The sequence below is a fragment of the Amaranthus tricolor genome, chromosome 8 (assembly GCF_026212465.1).
Source record: "Amaranthus tricolor cultivar Red isolate AtriRed21 chromosome 8, ASM2621246v1, whole genome shotgun sequence".
In the NCBI taxonomy this organism is placed as follows: Eukaryota; Viridiplantae; Streptophyta; class Magnoliopsida; order Caryophyllales; family Amaranthaceae; genus Amaranthus; species Amaranthus tricolor.
Window position 1 is genome coordinate 26,599,595 of NC_080054.1, and position 21,155 is coordinate 26,620,749.

The window sequence follows — 21,155 nt, forward strand, 5'->3', positions numbered from 1 at the left end:
TCTCGTTCTGCTAGCAACTGCTTCAAGCTTTTCACAGTAGAGCCACGCCTAATTTGAATTTGTAGGGTGGAGCCCTTCGCATACACGGATTTAAAATGTAGCATTAATAGAATGTGGGATGTGTTGTAACAAAAGTGTTCCCAATGCAACACCTTCGCCCGCTTACGGTTACAGACACAGTTTACCCATTGATGAAGCATCTAAGTTAAGCTTCAAGCCTCTCATAATACAATCTCTGTTTTCCTATACTCCAGTCCCATCTGATTGAGGGTGATATACCATTTATCTGCATTGTGTCCCATGAAACCTAAATAATTATTGCTAGAAATACTCATGAACATTATGTCTCTACCCTATGATATTTATTAGGAAACATGGATGCACAATATTCTTTTACACATAAACTGCTGTTGTAAGAGTTGCAAAAGGGTGTTTGAGTGCCACCAAACGTGCGTACTTAGACAAATGGTCTGAGTTTACATGGCATGCCTTGCACAATCCAAGTAAATAACTTTTCCAAATTTATGATGGTATGGGCAGAGGTTGTCATAATCAGACTGGGATGTGATGTGAGGTTTTTTCTGTTGACAAATCTAACATTTGTTAGTGTTGATTAATCTGTGCAATTAAGTAGTCCTGCTGCATTATAACGACTCCCAATTCATTTCCTGAAGCATCCACCTTGACACAAATGCTTGAGAAGAATTTGTCATGCGTAGAATTGAGGTGGAAATCATATCTGTCTCTTGAAGAATTGCCGCACCGAAAATGACATGCCTAAATTAGGACCTTCTATTCACATTCTTGCATTGGCAAACATGTTAGAAAAACTTATTATGGGAACTGGAAAATAGTTGGAGCGCTGGCTAGTATAATGGCATAACCAAGAATTCAGTGCCATTCATGATTATTGTAGGTGGTTTTGTGAAATCATCCCCTTCACCCAAATTTAATGATATTTAACTTCAAAACCAACTTTGAGAATGCTTTGGACCAATGGATTTAGTCTGAAAGTTCATCATCAATCACTGGCATTGGATACTGGTCACCTTCTTATTGAGGGCTTAATAATCGACACAAAACCTCCATGACTCGACAGATTAAATCACCGCATTGGATGCTTTGAAATATTGCCGTTGGATGGATTTATTATGCAAACCTTTGATATGTCAACTGTTGTATTGAAAATCGAATAGTGATAGGGTCTCCTTTTGAAACAAAGGCATGATTGCGCTCACACAGTAGGATAGGCCTGTGGGCATATTGAACACTTGCAAACTGAGCAGCGAATGCTACTTCCACAAGGTCCGAATTATCATGTTGAGGGTAATTCAGAATGATTCAACGGCAGATTCCCTTCAATATCTACCTCAAAATTCATGGTTCCCAATTTCCAATTTGCGGTAACAGCCCCAGTCCTTCCTACCACTGCAAGTCCAGAATCGCAGAATAAAATCCTCCCATGCATCCACAACTTGAGAAGTAATACTCTTTTCAGTTCCTGATATAATTGCAAACTACTTGTTTCTTATGATGGACAACTCTGAATTTCTTGCAGTTGAATAGTAGTCGTATTTGGGGTAGTGGGAGGAGTGGTTGCGCTAGGCCTCTACATTGAATTTTTATAGAAAGAGAATATTGGGCTAGGGTATGTTGATGTATTTTTTATTTATTATTTTGCATCTAAACTATAAATATTAAAGACATTCAATAAAATCTTTTAGTACCAATCTTATAAAATTTAATGCATTTTAAAATTATAGTATGAACAAATATTATAATAGAACAATTTACTTTTTTTTTGCAGGATAGAAGATAGAGATGATGTAGAAGAAGAAATGAGAAGGATGAAGAATAGATGAAAGAGGGAGGAGCAAAGGGGAGATAAAGAAAGAGGTGGGATTAGAGATGGGTTTGGAACTAAATTCGACCTTAATTCAAGGGTTGGAGTTTAAGTCTTTTTGGACCTACTTCGAATGAGAGTCAAGATAGTAAAGATTAGGTTTGAAATTGGGTCTATATTTATTTGATCTGGATTCGATCCTATATATTTACCGTTATTTGAATATTTAACTCATAGTTATTGTAACTTTATTATTATTCTTTTTTGATAATTTTATAGTTAAAAAAGTTTTTTAGTACAAGGTAACTTGAAAGAACAGATAAGGCAATGAGAATAAATCTGAATTTTACTTGAGAATAAGTGATATTTGCTCCAATTAAAATAAGATTCGACAACACTAGTTTAAGTGTTTATATGTCATAAGTTATATGAACTTTGAAAGATGGCAAATGATATAGTAGTCTTTAGGGCTACATATAAGCATGATGACCGGTATATTCACTTCTCCTGAGTTAGGTATAACTAGCCATTAATACTAAGCAGTAGGAGAACTACTATTTTTAGGAATGTTGGAAGAATGAAAATGAAACGATATGTATTTTTTTTTTTTAGCTTTTTTATGTACTTGGAACTCTTTATTTGGTCAAAAATTGCACTTATAAATAATTAATTATTGAATGATAATTAATTGCATCTCATATGAATCACATTGAATTCAGTAAGTTTTTTTCTTTATACATGTGTAAATCAATGGAGATTTAACTTGATTTTATCGAGAAAATACAATTCACATTTATTGAGGGAATTTGCGAATTTATGATTATCCCTTAGGGATATATATTTTACAAAAACATTTATATATTTGTATTTTATGTAGTAGATACTTTTTTATATTTATATTATATTCTATATATATTGAATAATAGTTTGTATTTATATTGTTGTATAATTTTTGTTAATTAATAATTTAAACAATTTAATAAAAAATAATTAAGAAACAATAAATAGATACTAATTATCAAAAACACCTTATTTTATTTAATTATCAATAAATAAATATTACCTCTGATTTTTTTAATTGCTAAACTTCTCCATTTTACGTGAAATTTTTTTGGTATAAGTTTAGCTATTAAATAAATGGAGGATAGTATTAAATAATAATACAACTTGAAATTTGAAAACTTGCTAAATGGAAGTACTAATACATAATAACAAATTCAAATGCAAAAAAATATCTACACAATAGTGAAAATACAAAGAGAAGTAATATAAGAAGTATAATTTTCTTCTTCAATTTCATCTTTGTTCAAGTAAATTCCCATTCCACCCTGTTTTTTGCACGCAAGTTTTTGAACCGTCCACACACTTGTTGCCTGATTCAAGAAATTGTCTCCATAGAAGATACAAAAGGTGTGTTTGAATGATCAAAAGAAGATTGCAAGTAATATGTCGGCTATGATTTAGACGCGATGTTATACTATCTAAGGTTTAACAACAAGATTAATGTTTGAATCGAGAAAGGATGGAACAATAGCGAATGCTAGCCGCAGCCTACCTATAAAAATCGATGAAAATATAGGTATTTGGCCGACAAATTACTTCAACTCTAGTTGAAGTAACGGTATTTGCTAGTCTCGCTGTCAACATAACAAAATCACTTAAACACCTACACTCTTGGCGTTTTTCGACCCCTTCACCTAAAAATCATTTTGTAATGTTAATATGGACATTTCCGACCTCGCCTCACCTAAACTACTAGCTTCACCATTGATAGTACAGATCCTATGGCATAAATAGTCTTGTAAATACAATCTCTATTAAGCCATAGCACAATAGAATGGCCATCTTCGACACGGTTAACACTCCCCGTAACATCCATCATCATAACATATCTTCGGCTATTGCTTTTCTCTCCATAACTATCATGATCTATCAAAATTCTCATCCATATCTATACCCTTTTCCTTTTTATTAAACCCCTCTCATGGCTGAAATATCAGATTTGTTGTTAGAAATTGCAAGTGTAATAGGTTTGCTCACCAATTTCTTTCCTTTTCTAGATTTGTTCATAAGATAAATATATCTGTGGCGCATACCCATTAAGGGATGATTACCTAGCAAAAGATCTTTCCTAAAAGCTTCTCTAAGAACTACTGTCTGGGTCTTAATCTTATTGGAAACATAAAAAATCCCTGGATGATGAATCAAGGCCTTCTTAAACCTCAATCCAAACCCTAAATAATCCCCTAATTGTAAAATATTATTCATTTCAGTCTTTTTTGAGATCAAAAGACTCAGAATCTCATGAAGCACAGCCACAGTCCATTTCTCTGCTTGATCACTTCTGGGTGCTAAATGAAATGCATCTTCATAAGGTGAAATGTAAGGTAAATACTGCCATTCCTCAACCCAATCCTTTACTTTCTTCTGTAAATCAAACCCAGGTGCAAATGATAAGGGAAATTTCACATTTCTTCCGCTTTTATAACCTAATTCACTCCCAAACAATGTTTTCGAAATTGCAGGAACAGCAAGTTCCTCCCTCCAATTAATCAACTCCAATCCAATTTCAACATTTTCACCATTTTCAAAATTACCCATTTCATTGTTTTCATTATAGTTCAAATTACAAACCCTAAAATACTCGGGAAAATAAGAAACAAGATCAAGAAGATAATTATGAGGCAAACCCAGATCAAATTTGAATTTATCGATAATAGTGAGAGGAATTCTACAAGTTTGAGTAAGCATTAAGAACTGAACTAACCTCTGAGCAGCAGATAGTTTTTGTTCCATAGAATCATGTATTTCTTGTTCTTCACCATGAAGGGTAAGAAAAGAAGAAGAAAGTTGGACAAGGGGAGGAACCAAAGTGAAAAGAGAAGGATATCTATGGAAAAAATAAAGGGCAGTAGTGTGTGAAGGAAGGTTTAAGGCAGATTTATAGAGGGATGCGACAGAAATAGGGAGAGAGAAAGAAGGGGAAGAAAGGAGAAGGTGTTTGAGAGAGAGACAAGGAAGAAGGTTTTTCTCCCTCTCAACCACGAAATCAAGGTAAGGATCTCGTACCCATTTGATTCTTGCATCAATGAAGGTTCTGCCAAGGAAGAAGCGAGGGAGGAGCTTCGACAATGAAGGAGAAAGACTCCATACTTTGCGCTTCAATGACATCACGGTTTCAATCACCTCACTTCGTAAGTGCCTTTTCCTAAATAATATTCATATCTCTAAAATTCTTATTGACAATGACATGTTATTGGCGGGTCTGGAACGGGTCTGGCCAGATTTGGACTCGGACCTTTTTATTTTTTATGGATTCGAATTCAGATTCAAATCCGGACCCTAAGGGTCCAAAATTTTTCAGATCCAGACCCAGACTCAGACCCTACAGATCTGACGGGTCTAGGGTCCTTAATGGGTCTTATACAAAGCCTCTTTGATTTGTCAAAATTGAACCTTTTGCGAGTTTTTTTGTATTTTTGTAAGCAACTTATTATTGTATTACAAACACTTGTTCGAGTCCATAAAATTCAAATACAAAATAATTAATAAAACGTAAAAACACTTGTCTAAATACATAATTAAAAATCAAATATAAAAGACTAAATGAGATACATAGTTTATATTCCATAACATTACAAAATAAATACTGGATTGAGATTAATGAGAAGGCAAATTAGGCAATCAATATTCAAGGCCTTATATATTAATAAATAAAAAAATTAATATTAAAATTTAGAAATCAGAAATTCATAATGTAAAATTTAAAAGTTTAGGGTCCGGGTCCGGATCCCCGAACCCGTTAAATGTTTTTTGGATCTAGATCCGACCCGGATCCGATGGGTCTCAAAAATTAAGACCCAAACCCTTAAAAAAGGGCGGGTCCGGAGCGGGTCCAACAGGGTCCTGGACCCATGACCATCCCTACTTGTCAGAGAAAAAGTGATCATTATCGACTTCAGGGAGACAAAAAAATAATGTGAATAACATTTGTTTTTTTTTTAAAGTCAAATTATTGTCCTAATATAATATCTATTAATTTTTAAAATACAGTCTTTGTGAGAATCGAATTTCATCTCAACCGAAAAGCAAGTTTCTCTTTCGAAAAAAAAGCCTTAAATTTACCCTATATCCAAAAAAAATATAAAAATTAAATTATAGCCTTCTTAATCTTTATTTCTTCAAATATTATGTTTACCTTTCTCCAATAAAAAATCGTAGAATACTAGAATTTAAAATTAATCGATAGGTGACACTTTTTGCCAATTACAACATTCCAACTTCTCCCACATTTTATAGTTGTCATATTTTTAAGAACCTCACTTAAAACCTCATTTGAAACACATAGTTGACAACACTTTTAAATTTATATCTTAAATTCGTTGTGACCTCTAACTTAACTTAACTCCATTAAGTGCCTCATAAAGTTTCTTTTGAATCAATATATACTTTTTACTTGCCAAATATCAAAATTGTTGCAACAATTAAACTTCCCAATGACTAACTTCATCGTAGATATTATTCATTTATTTGTATATTACTTCATGCACAAATGTACTCATATGATCATTGCAGCAAAATCTAGAACAACTTTTATGTGGTTGCCAACTTAATAAAAGAAATGAAATAATGAAAAAAAATTAAGTGTCGAATAAAATTTTGAATAAATAAAGATAAGTTATGGGGCTCAGCCCTAACAGGTCGTAAAAAGGATCGGTCATTATCTAGACCATTCATATTCTTTCAAGAGCTAAGACTAGATTCAAAAAATAGATTTTGCACATTGGCGAAATAAGATCCTATTTATTTTACATTTTCCACAATCACAAGACCGAAAAACTACTTAAACTAAAACAAAAGCAACATAACACAATAACAAAACAATACTTAAGGCCTCTTAATTTAGGAGATCATGTGTGATCAACCGATCACACAATCATAAGCCATCAATAACATCTTTTTTATAATCATAATATAAGTATATATGTATAATCAATGGGTACCCATGCTAATAGGGAGTGTACTTTACCAATTAAGATACAAAAAATATAAGTATATGTACATGCCAAAGGGTGACTAAACCTCCAAATTCCAAGCCTAATGTAGTAGACATTTAACATACCTTCAATCACTAAAACATAAAAGATAATTATACTTTTTCACTATCAATAGGATCAATATTTCTCCATACAAATCCTAAGCTACTTCCCATTATATTCATAATGACAGCCGAAATAGCGGCGGGTAGTGCTACCTCTGGTGAGCTGAAGTGAGATGCTGCTAAAACCACACCCAAGGATGAATTTTGCATCCCGACCTGCAATACAATGTGATGAATCCCATAAATGTTTCGTATTCATGGAATTGATGACTGCCTCAAATGGGTCCTAGAATCACATTTAGGCGAAATAAGGTCACAAACCTCAATGGATATAGCTCGCCTTTGAGGTTCTCGAAAGCCACAAATAGACGAGTAGACATAGCTGCAATGTAAAAGGATGATGTTAAGTTATTACGAGAAGAAAACCCATCTTGAGTTGAATGTTTATTTTCTCATAGAACGTAGAAGACGACTCGGCTTCTATAATACATCACATAACCTACTTACAAATAGATAAGCAGTTTCAATAAGATTGAACCAGATGCCCTCGCGTGGGGCGCCGTCATTGAACCAAACAAGCTACTACAAAGGTTGCAGTTCTTGTAAGGAGTGAAACCAAGTTCAATTATTTTCATAGCAACACAACTTGTCACATAATCACTCCATGGGCCCACTCGTGTGAACACACCCTCGGGGCACCCGTAGGCTCGGGCCCACAAACCCACAAGTAATGAGTGTTGACTTGCATACAATATGAGATTTACTCTTTACCCAAAACCATATAGTATTTGGAGACTACCCACCAAGCACTATATGCAAGTCCATAATTCACTAGATGTGGGATCTTCCTCACATATCAAGTATTTCCAACAGATAGTACTAGAATCACAAAAATTTAAGACTATTGAGCAAAAGTAGAAGTGCGAAATGGTGTCTTGTCGAGCATGCTATATACAAGTATTTGCGAAACCATACCCTAGAAAAAAACCCGCTGAATGTAGCAGCAGAACTGATAATATGGTAATTCCCAGTTCGCTGGACATAATTGCTTTCCACTGGACATTTGGATCCAGATTGAATGCGTATGATGTACTGGTAGCGGAAATCATAGATTTGAGACGAACAACGTTTTCTGAAAATACACTGAATGCCCAAGACACAATTTAATAAATAAACGAGAAAACAAACCAAAGTATTCAAGTGTAATGCATAGAGTATTTATCTAAATCAAGCTAAACCGAACCTGCAAGCAAGCAAAGATGACGTCAAGACAGCAAAGAGCGGAACGCAGGGTGTGACGACTCTTACAGCAGCAGGAACTGTATTTTGAAAAAACGAACCCAAAAAAATTGGTGCAACAACCACCTAGATCATATTGCGCATAGACCGGAATAATTAGACTACAATTGTAATTCTTAGGTCTAAAGATGCCACACAAAATGCAAGCGTTACCTGCAATGTGCTAATAGAAAGCTGAATAATGTCGACAGGAACACAAGTTCCTGCTAGATATTTGGTAAGAAGAGGAGTGGTTAGTACAGCGGCAATAGTTGTGCACATAGTCATTACAATCGATAGGGGGACATCCCCACGAGCGATTAAAGTCACCTGCAACACTATTTCATCAAGGCAGTTAGCTAGTAAACGACCGTTCTTGCCTTTTTATTGACCCTAGATAAAATAGGACATAACATACCCTTAGAAACAAATTGAAAAATATGCATGATATTTTCGATCATGAAATAGTGCTAAATTTCGTCTTGTACAAATCATATAAGAAACCAGGTTTATTTACGGTGAAAGAATTTTCATCTTTTAGGACTTTTTTTATGGACCCTTATGACGTCTGGCTTAAGCCATGTTTAATAGATGAAGGGGATGTTTAGCTATTGGCTTTTGGTTGTTGGCTTTTTCAGTTGGCTTGTTTGACCAGCTGGCAATGTTGGCTGTTTTTGTTGGCTTTCAAGCTAGTTGAAAAAACTAATTGTTTATGGAGATGTTTGTTAAATTTAGGTATTAGCTGTTTATTAGCAAAAAAGTGGGTCAATAAGCCAAAACCCAATAAAAAAACTAACTAGAGTAGCTTTTTTGTTTTGGTTTAAAAATTATTTACCAAACACTTTTTTCAATTGTTTGACCAACCAAAAGTCACAAAAGTCAAAAGTCAACCAAAAAGCTATGCAAAAAGTCATGAACCAAACACCCCCAAAGTGATCAACCTTGGACAACAAATATATAATTGTTGTACTAAACATGTTACGTACATCAACAAAGAATGGCAAATGTTCTATACATTTTGCAAGACATGATTAGGATTCTCAATAGGAAAGTATTCTCACCACGTTGGATGCAGTCCCTCCTGGACAAGAAGCTAGCAGTATTAAGCCAACAGATAGAGCTGGTGGGAGTCCTAAGAATTTGCTAACAACTACTCCCATTGATGGCATAATTATATACTGAGCAATGCAGCCGACCAGTATCTACAACAAAATAACAAACAATACACTCATTCTAAGGAAGCCAATGAAAAGGAAGATGCAGAGAGTTTGTTCAAGGATTGTTGCGTTTAACTACCATCCAGAGACGGAGCAAAAATTGATAAATTCTTTAAAGGTCCTATGCAATTTCAAAATTTATGATGTTTTCTAACAACTTTGTATTTATGAAAACTTAACATATATTACGTAATTTAATATTAAGACTCCTAATTTTTCGGAGCCCTATGCAATCGAATATGTTAAACATGCTTAGAACTTCCACTGCTTCCATCCCATAATCATAATAATAATAATTAATTACTCACCCTGAATCCGTTCCTCTAAACTTGCTAAATATTCATTATTAAATCGTCCTACTAAATTTACTACGTATCTTTTTCGGAGATGCCCCATACTCTCAAGACAATTCTCATCCACGCATTTGATATACCCGCGTATAACCTACAATATTCCATTACTCCAATAGCGTTCAGGGTGTGTTCGACGTAGCAATTTAAGCAACTATTGATGATTTAATGAGGCTGAACCACTACTTACTAAAAAATATACAAGTGTTCAATAAAGTAACAACAGAGTTTAGGTAGCATTTAGCGGTCCATTCCGTGCTAGTAGATGTTTTCAGAAAGTAATTACTTGTTCCAAAATCAAACATTTTTCAGATTTTATCAACATTTCTTATCAATTTATACTCCAATAAGTACTATAACCGCTACTTTTATCGACCAGTAATAATTTACAAATCTAAATAGACAATCAAGTACCCAACATCTACAATTGTAGACAGATAATAGCTACCCTATAGCTATCTTGCGCCGAACAAGCCCTAAATGACTCCCAAGTCCCACCCATGACCTATGTAGGTTTGGGGTTGGCAATACGCAACCTTACCCATAACTAGGGGTGTTCAATGGGTGGGTCACCATTTTGAGTCCTTATCCGACCCTTTTTAGAGAGGCTTTTGAGCGGTCAAGCCAAAAACAGATTCTACTGTAATTAAAATGAAGCTAGCTATACAAGGACTCAACAAAGGTGAAAATAGGCTTTTATAAATAACATAATTAATAGATAATTTAAATATTATAAATGATAATATGTTATTATTAATATTTTTTTAATTTAATTATAATCGATTATTTAATTATTATAAATTGATAAATGAAAATTAAAATAATTTTTAGTAATAAAATTGGGCCGGGCCGGGCCGGGCTTTCCAATCCAGTCGGTATTTACACAAGCCCCGCTCGGTCCTTATCGGCCCATTGAAGACCCCTACCCATAACAAAGTTGTGTTTCCAAACATTTCAAATCTTTGTCATAATTCTCTCCAAATCCAAATCAAAAACCCAACAAAAAATTTGTAGCAGTTTCTAATGAACAGACTAATATAGTTTAAGCCCAGAAAAATTGAAGCAAAAAAACCAAAAACAAAAAGAACTTCTATGTAAATTGGAAAACTTACAGTAAAAGGGCGCTGCTTGAATAAATTAAGCAAATCCCTAAGCTGGAGTGTCAAACCCATAGATAACATAATCAAACCAAGGGATAGACTGTAAGAGAAAGGAGCTTTATTAACAAACCATGAGAAAGTTGAAGGTCTTAAGCACGCAATAACTCCTCCAACACTCACATAAACAGGGTACAAACTTGCTGCATTTGATACCAATTTCTGCCATCTGGGTATCCTTTTTTCTGTACAATCTTCAATTGTGGGATCGTAGTTTTGGTTCGCATTTACACATTTAATTCCCAATTTTGAGGATGATAAGTTAGTGTTTGTGGGTTTTGCAATAGGAATTAAAGTCACATTTGTAAAGGGTTTAAGGAGGGTGAATTTTGAGGGGTGATTATGGATTGGGAAGAGATGGGTAGTTGAGTTTATACACCATGATGATGAAATAGACATGGCTGATTGATTTGGGGTTTTCTGGGAAGTGAATTGGTGTTATACTAACAAGAGGAGCAAGAACGAGTATGAGTATTATTTTGGTAGAGATATTTTGATTCAAATGTAGACAATTTTTGATGATATCCATGTGAATAATGATTGATGATAAGTGATAGTGATAACAACAACCTCACTAGTACCACAAGAGTGATGTTCTTGTGAAGTAGACCCTCCATATATATTCTCTCTATTATATTATACTTCCTACATTTGATTTTTTACGCAATTTTATATGTTATATTTGACTTTTTATTCAATTTAATGTGTTATTTTGATTATTTATATATTAAACTATACACATTTAAAAATTATAAAAACTTAATATCATAAAAATATGCGATTAAGTGATTCAAACAAGATTCCGCTTACCCGTATTTTTGATAACACGTTAATCGCAATATATAAAATAAGGTTGGACGATTAACAGTGTCAAAAAAGTAATTAGAACAAGTTGTTTAAGTTAATTGATGTATACACTATAGAGACACCCATTATTGCAAATCATGGTCTCCAGATGATTGAAGAAGAAAAACTAGCAAACAAAGGGTAATATCATAGAATGGTTGGTAAACTTATCTATCCCTCTCATACAGAACCAGACATTGCATATGTAGTTGGAGTAGTGAGCAGGTTTATGCATCAACCACAAATACAACATATGACAACAGTTATGAGGATTTTAAGGTAACTGAAGGGTACAAGCAGCAGAGGCATTCTATTCAGGAAAAATAATCACTTAGATCTTGTGGCCTATACAGATACAGACTGGGCAGGAGATCGAGATGATAAGAAATTCACTTTTTGGTACTTTACATTGGTTGAGGGAAATTTAGTTACAAGGAAAAGTAAGAAGCAAAAGGTAGTTGCATTATCAAGTGCAGAGGCAGAGTTTCGTGATATTGTCAAAGGAATAACTGAGATCATATGGATACGGAAGCTCCTATGTGAACTACACTTCCCACAAAAGAAGGCTTGCAAATTGTTTTGTGATAATAAAGCAGCAATCAGTATCTCTGAAAACCCAGTTCAACATGATCGCACCAAGCATGTTGAGATCGATAGGCTTTTTATAAAGAAGAAACTTGAGAAGAAAATCATAAGCATTTCCTTTGTAAGATCAAAAGATCAGCTGGCAGATATTCTTACAAAGGCAGTTACTTCAGAAGCTTTTGAACAAACATTGTGTAAGTTAGGTATTGATGACTCGAAGACCTAACTTGAGGGGAGTGTAGGAAAGTATATTCAACATATTTAGAAAATATTATTTATTGTGTAATTATTTTGTTTCCTAGATTAGACTACTCAATCTTGTATAAGTAGGTGCCTTTGTTTTTTCATAACTTAATACAAAATCAGTATTCACTGGCCAAACACTCTTATTTCCGTATTATATATTTTATCAAACCCAGATTGGATCTGCGAGTCTAGATTTTCAAGACCCATATTCGAATTTGGGTTCAAAACAAGTCTGACTATTTTTTGCAATTTTTTGTATTTTGGATCGTAGTGACATTGTGGTAAAGCTAAATTCATTGACTAATGATAATTATATATTTATTATGACTTGAGGATTAAAACAAGTACTAATGCAAACACAATCAAATCCTTAATTGTCATGATATCCTTAATCGTAGTTACAAAAACAAGCAAACTAACAGCATCCGAGGTACAAAAAAAGCACTAGCAAACTATAATAGTTAGATATACTTCGTATCAGTGAGAATTACAATCATATTTAAAAGACCATCGTTGACTAACATCAAAGTTGAGACTAATGCAAACACTAATATTCTTAGGAGGGACAAGACAGAAATTGGAAGGGCTTTTGCTATATAGCCCAGTAACACTTAGTGTTAATAAAAACGGGTCCAAGTCTGGGCATTTTTTGAGATTCGGACCCGAATCGGCAGAATATAAAACGAATCCGGATCCGATGGGTCCAATTTTTAAGAACCCAGACCCGCAAAAACGGATACGGATCCAGGAATTCTGGTCGAATCCAATATCTATTAACATCCCTCGTCTCATTTATTTATTTTCCCATTTTTTATTACAGTATTTTCATATTAAATCATTTTTAAGTCACGGTCAAAAATTTTAAATAATAACCCATCAATTTTAATCCGTATTGTGTCATTCCACAATTCTTTTTTTTTAGTTGATTCCACAATTTTATTTCTACAAAGGGATATATTAATAGGACTTACGAGGCTGTCTGCGCGACAGAACTATAAACAAGAAACCCCCCAAAAAAAAAATAACCAAAATTAATCCGAATTTCGTATTCGTAATTGAAAACTTACTCACAAATTATAGAGCGAGAAGATCAAATCAAAAATTCAAACTTTTTTTCCCGGCATCTTTACAACCCAATCATCCACTGTTCTCTCAATTTCTTCACTTTCGCCAATCCTACAATTCTAGGGTTTCGATTTTTTCAATTCCTTGCTCAATTGCAAATCTGAGCAACCATCAATGAAGCGAAAGCGTGGAAATAAGAAGGGTAAAAGCAAAAAACAAAAATCTCCAAATCTTGCAACTGAAACAGTTGATGATTCCCCAGAAAACGATGTTGAAAGTGGAAACACAGATGAGATTTCTGGGTCGGAGTCGGAATCTGAACCGGAACCAGTAAAAGAAAACGAAAATGAAAAAGGAAAAGAAAAGGCAAAGGTAGAAGAAGAACCCAAAAAATCAGTTCCAGTTATGGAAGTGGAAACACCTGTAGAGAAGAAAGAGCAAGTGGTGAGTATAAGGCCTGAAGGGGTTTTTCAAAGACCTCCTCCTACTGCTGTTTATGGGCGTGTAAAGCTTAAGCTCAAAGCAGCGCCTAAATCACCATTAGACCCTCCTCAGATTGCTGCTTCTTCTGAGGCTCAAATTCAGAATCCAGTTGTTAATGTGGTGGATAACAAACAAGACAAGGAGGTTTCTGTTGTAGGTGATAAATCGGAGGATAAAATTAAGAAATCTCCTGGTATTAAGATAGTTGTGTCTTCGAAAAGTTCAAGTCCGCAGGACGGTAAAGAAAATGGTGGTAATGGTAGTGTTAGTGGTAATGGTAATGGGAAATCACCAGAGGCGAAGAAGATTGAGGAACAAGAACAGAGGTTACCTCGACGAGAGTCGAAATTGAACAAACAAGAACTGGAGACTTCTTTAGAGGTATAGATTTGAGGTTGTTTGTTGTTTTTGTTGATGAATGAATAAATGATATTGAGATTTTGATGTTTTTGAGTGGTATGATTTATACTTATTTGATTGTTGTTTATCAGGTGATTAAGAAGATTATGAAAATGGATGCTGCTGAACCTTTCAATGTACCTGTGAATCCTGTTGAGCTAGGAATACCCGTGAGTCTGTTGTCTATGATTTTGATGTTCTCTTATTCTTTTCATTGGATGGCTTAATATTCTAACCTATTAAGTAGTTGTTGATCTCTAGTCTACGTTTGAGGATAGAGTTAGGTTTTTCTTGTATTATGACCCACTGTTCTCTTTAATTGAACCACATTGAATTGAACCTAATTGAAAATAGTAGTGTTCAATTGCGTTGAATTGAAGTACCGATAAGTGGAAGAGGACCAAGTTGGACCTAATTTAATGCTCTGTTTGGTTGGCGGTGGTATTAAATGGTGATAATGGTAATGAAAAGTTGGTGCATTTTTGTTAGGGAATCTCTTTGTAAGTTTAATAGTCATGCCTTTTCCACTTCTACTCTCATTTTCTTCCCAAAACATATTTCAATGCAGGTGGTAATGAGTTCTTTATGATCATAGTTTTGTCACCGTGAGAATGACGTGGTTCATTTCACGAAAATTTACACTACATAACATTACTGCTACCACATTTGGTACCTACAATCAAACAAACAGTCATTATTTTTCAGGGTGATTATAGTTTACTTTAAAATCCTATGCCTTTATGAATTGGTTGTCTTGTTTGAGGAACTATAAACCTAAAGTGTTTTTGTATATACATGTGCTTGTGGGTACTATGTCTCTTGTATTAGTGTTTGATGCTCAATCTAAATTTACCAGTTTATGTAATGATCTAATAAGGGTGATGAACTATCTTGCTTTTGATGAATTTGAATTACTTATTTATTCTCTTGTCTAATAGGAATGGTTTAAGGAACTATCTTGCTTTGATCTAAAACTCGTGAAAGTGGTCAATAGTCTTGTATTGCAACTAGTTTTTCGGGTGGCATTCAAATTTCTATAATTAGCTCTGTGAAATGAAGTTCTATTTGAAATTTTGTTTAATTGAAGTGTGTACTTTGTGGCTTTTATCTAGGATTACTTTGATGTCATTGATACACCAATGGATTTTGGCACTGTCCGTAGCAATCTTGAAAGTGGAACAAAGTACATGGATTCTGAGGATGTCTATAAGGATGTTCAGTACATATGGGATAACTGCTTCAAGTATAACAGTAAAGGCGACTATATTGTTGACCTGATGAAGCGAGTGAAAAAGAACTTTATGAAGTATTGGGTGGCGGCAGGACTATACACAGAACATACTAAGAAGATCATGGGTGAGCAAATATCTGTTTTTGTTGAGTATATAACATATCATGGGGCCTCAACCATTAGCTTAAGCTTTTGGTTGAGTTGGTTCCTTGAAATGGTATCAGAAGCTATTGTGACAAGAGGTCATAGGTTCGAATCTTAACCACCTCTCATTTAAAGTGAAATATTTAGCGCCATGTATGAGGAGGGGATGTGCTGCATCCACATTCTTAGCCCAAAGGCCTCTCGTGTGAGAGGGTGTGTTAGAGTATATATAACATATATACTATATACTGGAGCCTCAACCATCGGCTTAAACTTTTGGTTGAATTGGTTCCTTGACAGTTTTAACGCTTTTATTTTATGTGTTGGTCTAAGCCTTACGGGTGAGATATAAACGTTTTATACAATCAAGTAGATTTCTTCTCTCTTTCTTTGTTATATATTATGGCTACACATACAACCATTGTTTTAGTATTAACATTTATGCTACTTTATCTCTTACATTTAAAGCTAGTTAAACTTTTAATTTTCAAGTGGGAGTATAGTCAAATTGCTAAATAGCTAGGAAAGAATAATTTTTGAGGTTGTGATTAGTGAATTGTAAGAAAGGGAAAGGGAAAGTTATATTAATTAGGATTATTCTAGTTTTACCATTTAGTGTTTTTGGTGTTTGGTAGACAAATTGGACAAATTGAGCCGAAGATTGGGCTACATCCTTCTATTTCCAATGTGTAGCAAATAAAAATATTTTAAGATAGAGGATTTTACATTACTTTTAAGTCAAAAGACATTCGTGACATGTAATTAATGTACAACTTAAACAACTAATATAATATTCAATTCATTACATGCCTTCTTACTTGTCAAACAAATGAACAACTATTAACCATGAATTAATGTTACCAAAATTAGTCAAACCAATCAGTTGGTTAAAGCCTTGAATTTAACCCAGTGTCATATGTTAATGTGATTTGGAGGTGATTTCATTTTACCGTTACTGCATTTTTACACTATGAGTAATATGGAACGGAGGAAGTATAATAGAAGCTCATTTTGTTTTTTTAGGCGGTGATGGCACTGCTTTGGATGAACCAACAACTTCAGGTCAAGGAAAAAAGCTTAAGAAAGGAAAGGGGTATGTTTCTAAGGTCTCAAATGGCAATTATTGAACTTGCAACGCTAAAATACATATAATATGTAGTTATATTTTCAATATACACAGCAAATTATGTTTTCTATGTGCCTTGAATTTATGTGCTGATGTCTTAACCTTGATTGAAAATATGCAGAGTCAAGCGGCACAAAGATGATTGTCTTTGTGCAATATGCATAATGAAGCGTAAAAGACGTGAGCGTGTGGCACGCGAAGCACAAGCAATAATTGATGCTGGAGGTCAAGCTGCGACACCTCCGATAAAACTTCTGAAGACTAGGCTGCCTGAAGCATACAAGCAACAGGTGTGTAATGTGTAGTGTGTGGCAATTCATTAACATATGACCTCTCGTTTACGTGTTATTTTCCGTAGTTATTTTCGTTCTGATTTTCTTAATGCCTTTTAATTTTCACATCTGCTATAGGAGATTGTACGCATTGAGAGTCCAGCGGAGGATACTTCATCTTATATGGACACTTCTCCTGATGGAGAAGCAGATGTCGAAATGGAAGATGGAGAGACGAGACATGATGCAATTTTGTCACAGCACCTTAAAGAGCACAGGTCGGAGGTTGATAGACGTGATAAATCTGAGAGATCTGGTGATATTTCGGAGAAGTCAGCACCAAGTGATAGAGGTGATGTGGAGTTATATTCTCTTAATGAAGCAAAATCCGAGGATGAATCAGGGAGCAGACATAACAGCGATAATCATAAGCAACTGTTGCTCCAACCTGAATCACAATCTTCAGGATACTTGCAACAGAGGCACGAGGTATAGAGTTGTCTCTATCTCTGTCATAAGGGCGTTTGGTTTACGGCTTTTGGCTTAGATTTTTGGTGGGTTTTTGACTTTTGGCTTGTTGGTTGGTCAAACAGTCAAAAAAGTGTTTGGTAAATGACTTTTAAAACAGTTAAAAAGCTGGCTTTAAGCCAAAATGAAAAAGCTGCTCCAGCTAGCTTTTTTGGTTCGTTTTTGGCTTATTGACCCACTTTTTCTTTAATAGGCAGCCAAAACTCAAATTTACTAAATATCTCCACAAACAGTTGCTAGCCAATAGCCAACGCCCAAAAGTCAATTGTCAAATACCCCATACATGGAATGTTGATTAATGAATTAACATGAATAATTTGTTTCAGCTTCTGGAGTTGGAGAAGAAACGTCAGAAGCAAAGAATGTTGGAGACTTTTCGTGATCTCGAAAACCCAATGGTCTTAAGGCTATGCAGCACCCTCTTCCAAAACAACGCGCGCACTGTATGGAGTGGAGCGAATGCATTGGTGCGATGCCAGAAATCATCATGGCGCCAAAGATTACAGATGGATGAAACTGTTGCCTCATTCATGATTCCTTCCAGTAAACGTGGATCCTATTCCTCTCTCAAGTAAAATACTATTCATCTGTTCTACTCAATTTGCTACATTTAGATTAAAATGTTTCACTAACAAATTACTGTATAGCAAATTAAGTGGGACAAACGAGTAATTCTTGTGTACTTGTACGATTTATTCCTGCACAAGAAACTTGTATTTCTACATGTTTATGCTGCGGAAACTTACAAAACTGAAGGTTAAAAATGTGTAGACAATGAGAGAAATAAGATGATAGTCCACAAGTTTAGCCAACTTACAAAACTTCTATTGTATTGCGGAAAAGTGCACGAGTTTGTTGACTCCAAAATTAATTAGATTATAAAATTTATTATATATATATATATATATATCACTTGGTAAATAATGTATATATATATATCATCCAATAACATATTAATAAACATAATACTTATGTAATTTAAATAACATTTACATGTCATATTAATACATAAATAATATAGTATGTAGGTAATATATAACAAATAGTTAACTACGTTATAAAATGGCAATAGATATATGAGTAATACCAATAAATGTAACAAATAAATGTGATATTTGACGTTATAGTTCAATGTAAAATAAAAATAAAAATAAAAATAGATGAGAGCAAATATTTATAAAATAAATATATATTATGAATAAAAAAATTATAATAAATAGATTTAAGTAGTATTCTTTTAAAAAAAACTATTTCCTTACAAAAAGATGGTTGCAAATATATATAAAATAAATAAATGTTCTAAATAAAAAATAACAAAAAAAAATTAAGTAGAATTCTTTAAAAAAATATTTCATTACAAATTTGAAACAATATTATATTGTCAGTTGACATACAAATATAATTATATTTATTAAATTATTATTATTATTATTATTATTATTATTATTATTATTATATTTTTTTATTATAATATATATATATACACATAGTCAATTTAAACACACAAAAACCTAACGCTAATGCTCATCACCCTCATCTACCCTATCCAAGTGAGTTGGTCTCCTATGCCTTCTACGGTAGTAAGAGGTGTTCGTGTGTCGCTATAGTAGAGGAGGGGACTGGCACTGTGATGGCTGGGATGGCCCAGCCCGCGAGGTCCCCGTAACGTCACGGGGGTATGAAAGGTCCATCTCGTCTAAATGAAAGTCATAAGCAAGAGATGAGACGTGCACATCGGCAGTAGCCAGTGATGACTTCGCAGCGACTTCCGGTATGAAGTGCTGAAATTGCGTGTCGACGAGCATGCCTTGCGCAATCTCCCTCACCGGCTCCTCGTGGCTATACTGCATCACTGGCTGCCACACCTTGTGCCTGCAATTAATATTTAGTTAATGTAATATTATATTATGTAATCGGCAACTTAATCATTTGAATGCAAATGAAACTTACAAATTGGGTCATTGTAGGCGCAACAGGAGCATAATGTGACGCTGCGATGATGCCATGTGGTGTCATCCATCGGCGAGTGATGGAGAGGAACCATGGCATGTAGTCAGGTGTAGTAGGTGCGCCAACAACATTGATCGGCACACCTTGGGCTAGCAGCTCCAGTCTATGATCCCAACGAGCGATGTGGCGCCCGTTGATCTCCATCCAGTTCGTCGTACCCTGATTCTTGCGCGAAATCAGGTGCAACTCGGGTTCAGTGTCGTAAAGCGGTGGAATGCCCTGTACCAACCCATATTGGCGCAGTACGCGCTCTGGTAGATGTACTTCGACAATGTCGAAGCATATGTGTGGCATAGAAGCCCTTTACGCACCTGACTGAATCCCCGAGTGCTCGGGCACAGCTGCGTAGGCTTTGGCAGGGTACAGGTCCCACAAAAACTATAATATATGTTACGAAAACTGTAAATGATGAGTTAATTAAATTGCAATAATTTTAATGAGTACTGAAATATCTACCTGGTTGGGTCGCAGCAGGTCTAACTGATCCCGGTAGAATCCTAGATCGATCTCGGTGTGTTTGCGCATTCGGCGTGCAAAATTCCACCGTGATCCATATGCAACATCTGGTGTAGGTTGTAAGAATTTCAAGAGACATGTAAGAATTGATGGATTGAAGCTAGTCTAATAGTGGTTTTTGTAAGGGGAATGTCGAGTTGTTTAAGCTAGGGTTTTGAATTTGGGGAAAATGGAAATGAAGGGAGCTGCTGGTGTAATTATGGGCGATGTTGTACGCAGTCAGTAACTGCGAACAAGGTCAAACAAGTCAACTAACTGCGAACAACTCCTTTGCTTTTTTCACCTATTCGCATTTAGTAACTGCGAAACAGCCCAAATTATAGATTTGAAAATTACATGCTTATTTTTAAAATAATTTGAAACTTAACTTTTTTTGTCCATTTTTTTGATAAATTAGCTTACTAATTTCAATTTTTCTCAAAAATAGATATAAAAAGAGACATTTTTTGATAACTAAAAAAAACCACTTAAAAGTGGATTTATTATGTTGACAAAACTTATACTCCCTCCTATTCACTACAAGTGACTCATTTGCTTTATGAATTCTATTCTTTGTACTTATTCAATCCTTAATAATTTTAATTGTGCATAATTAAAAATTATGGAAAGTTAATATGAATAATTCTTGCGTTGAGACGAATCAAAGAAGATCCCACCTGAATTTGTTTTAACTTATAAATTAATAATAAAAAATACAAATTAAGAATAAGAGATGAATAATATCCAAAAAGTAGATGAGACACTTGTGGTGAATAAGA

General features: G+C 34.5%; 4 protein-coding genes across 8 annotated transcripts in view; 2 read left to right on the forward strand and 2 right to left on the reverse strand.

Annotated features, from left to right (window-relative positions):
- The window catches only part of LOC130821169 (DExH-box ATP-dependent RNA helicase DExH7, chloroplastic), a 39,620-nt gene extending 37,481 nt beyond the window's left edge, over positions 1-2,139 (forward strand). For 2 of the 4 annotated variants that reach the window (XR_009045299.1, XM_057686838.1), the window contains one exon: positions 1,808-2,139. The gene's annotated coding sequence lies outside the window, so the exon portion shown is untranslated. Of the gene's footprint in view, positions 1,483-1,558; positions 1,649-1,807 lie in introns of all 4 variants that reach the window. The other 2 variants (XR_009045301.1, XR_009045300.1) reach the window with 2 other exon arrangements.
- Positions 2,140-2,845: 706 nt separating this feature from the next.
- Positions 2,846-5,041, reverse strand: LOC130821170 (protein WHAT'S THIS FACTOR 9, mitochondrial-like). Its single transcript, XM_057686839.1, has one exon. The coding sequence runs from the start codon at positions 5,012-5,014 to the stop codon at positions 3,815-3,817; it is 1,200 nt and encodes a 399-aa protein (XP_057542822.1). The 5' UTR covers positions 5,015-5,041; the 3' UTR covers positions 2,846-3,814.
- Positions 5,042-6,784: 1,743 nt separating this feature from the next.
- LOC130821171 (probable sodium/metabolite cotransporter BASS1, chloroplastic) lies at positions 6,785-11,530 on the reverse strand. Its single transcript, XM_057686840.1, has 7 exons — positions 10,902-11,530; positions 9,284-9,424; positions 8,397-8,552; positions 8,188-8,309; positions 7,920-8,087; positions 7,266-7,326; positions 6,785-7,160 (listed from the first exon to the last, which is right to left on the reverse strand). Exons 1-7 carry the CDS (start codon positions 11,343-11,345, stop codon positions 6,993-6,995), a joined length of 1,260 nt encoding a protein of 419 aa, XP_057542823.1. The 5' UTR covers positions 11,346-11,530; the 3' UTR covers positions 6,785-6,992.
- Positions 11,531-13,590: 2,060 nt separating this feature from the next.
- On the forward strand, positions 13,591-20,831 carry LOC130821173 (uncharacterized). Of its 2 annotated transcripts, XM_057686841.1 has the most exons (8): positions 13,591-14,552; positions 14,663-14,740; positions 15,683-15,926; positions 16,969-17,038; positions 17,193-17,361; positions 17,482-17,832; positions 18,198-18,442; positions 19,839-20,831. In XM_057686841.1, the coding sequence occupies exons 1-8, from the start codon at positions 13,863-13,865 to the stop codon at positions 19,858-19,860; spliced, it is 1,869 nt and encodes a 622-aa protein (XP_057542824.1). In that variant the 5' UTR covers positions 13,591-13,862; the 3' UTR covers positions 19,861-20,831. The 2 variants fall into 2 exon arrangements, with proteins under 2 accessions (XP_057542824.1, XP_057542825.1); XM_057686842.1 differs by lacking the exon at positions 19,839-20,831 and having other exon boundaries at positions 18,198-18,692.
- The last annotated feature ends 324 nt before the right edge of the window (positions 20,832-21,155 follow it).

Coding starts and splice junctions, on each gene's coding strand:
- LOC130821171 (XM_057686840.1), bottom strand. CDS start 11,345: ATGTCTATTTCATCATCATGGTGTATAAACTCAACTACCCATCTCTTC. Junction 8,310..8,396: donor TTTCTATTAGCACATTGCAG/GTAACGCTTGCA, acceptor AATATGATCTAG/GTGGTTGTTGCACCAATTTT. Junction 8,088..8,187: donor TCATCTTTGCTTGCTTGCAG/GTTCGGTTTAGC, acceptor TTGGGCATTCAG/TGTATTTTCAGAAAACGTTG.
- LOC130821170 (XM_057686839.1), bottom strand. CDS start 5,014: ATGTCATTGAAGCGCAAAGTATGGAGTCTTTCTCCTTCATTGTCGAAG.
- LOC130821173 (XM_057686841.1), top strand. CDS start 13,863: ATGAAGCGAAAGCGTGGAAATAAGAAGGGTAAAAGCAAAAAACAAAAA. Junction 14,553..14,662: donor AACTGGAGACTTCTTTAGAG/GTATAGATTTGA, acceptor GTTGTTTATCAG/GTGATTAAGAAGATTATGAA. Junction 17,362..17,481: donor CTGAAGCATACAAGCAACAG/GTGTGTAATGTG, acceptor CATCTGCTATAG/GAGATTGTACGCATTGAGAG.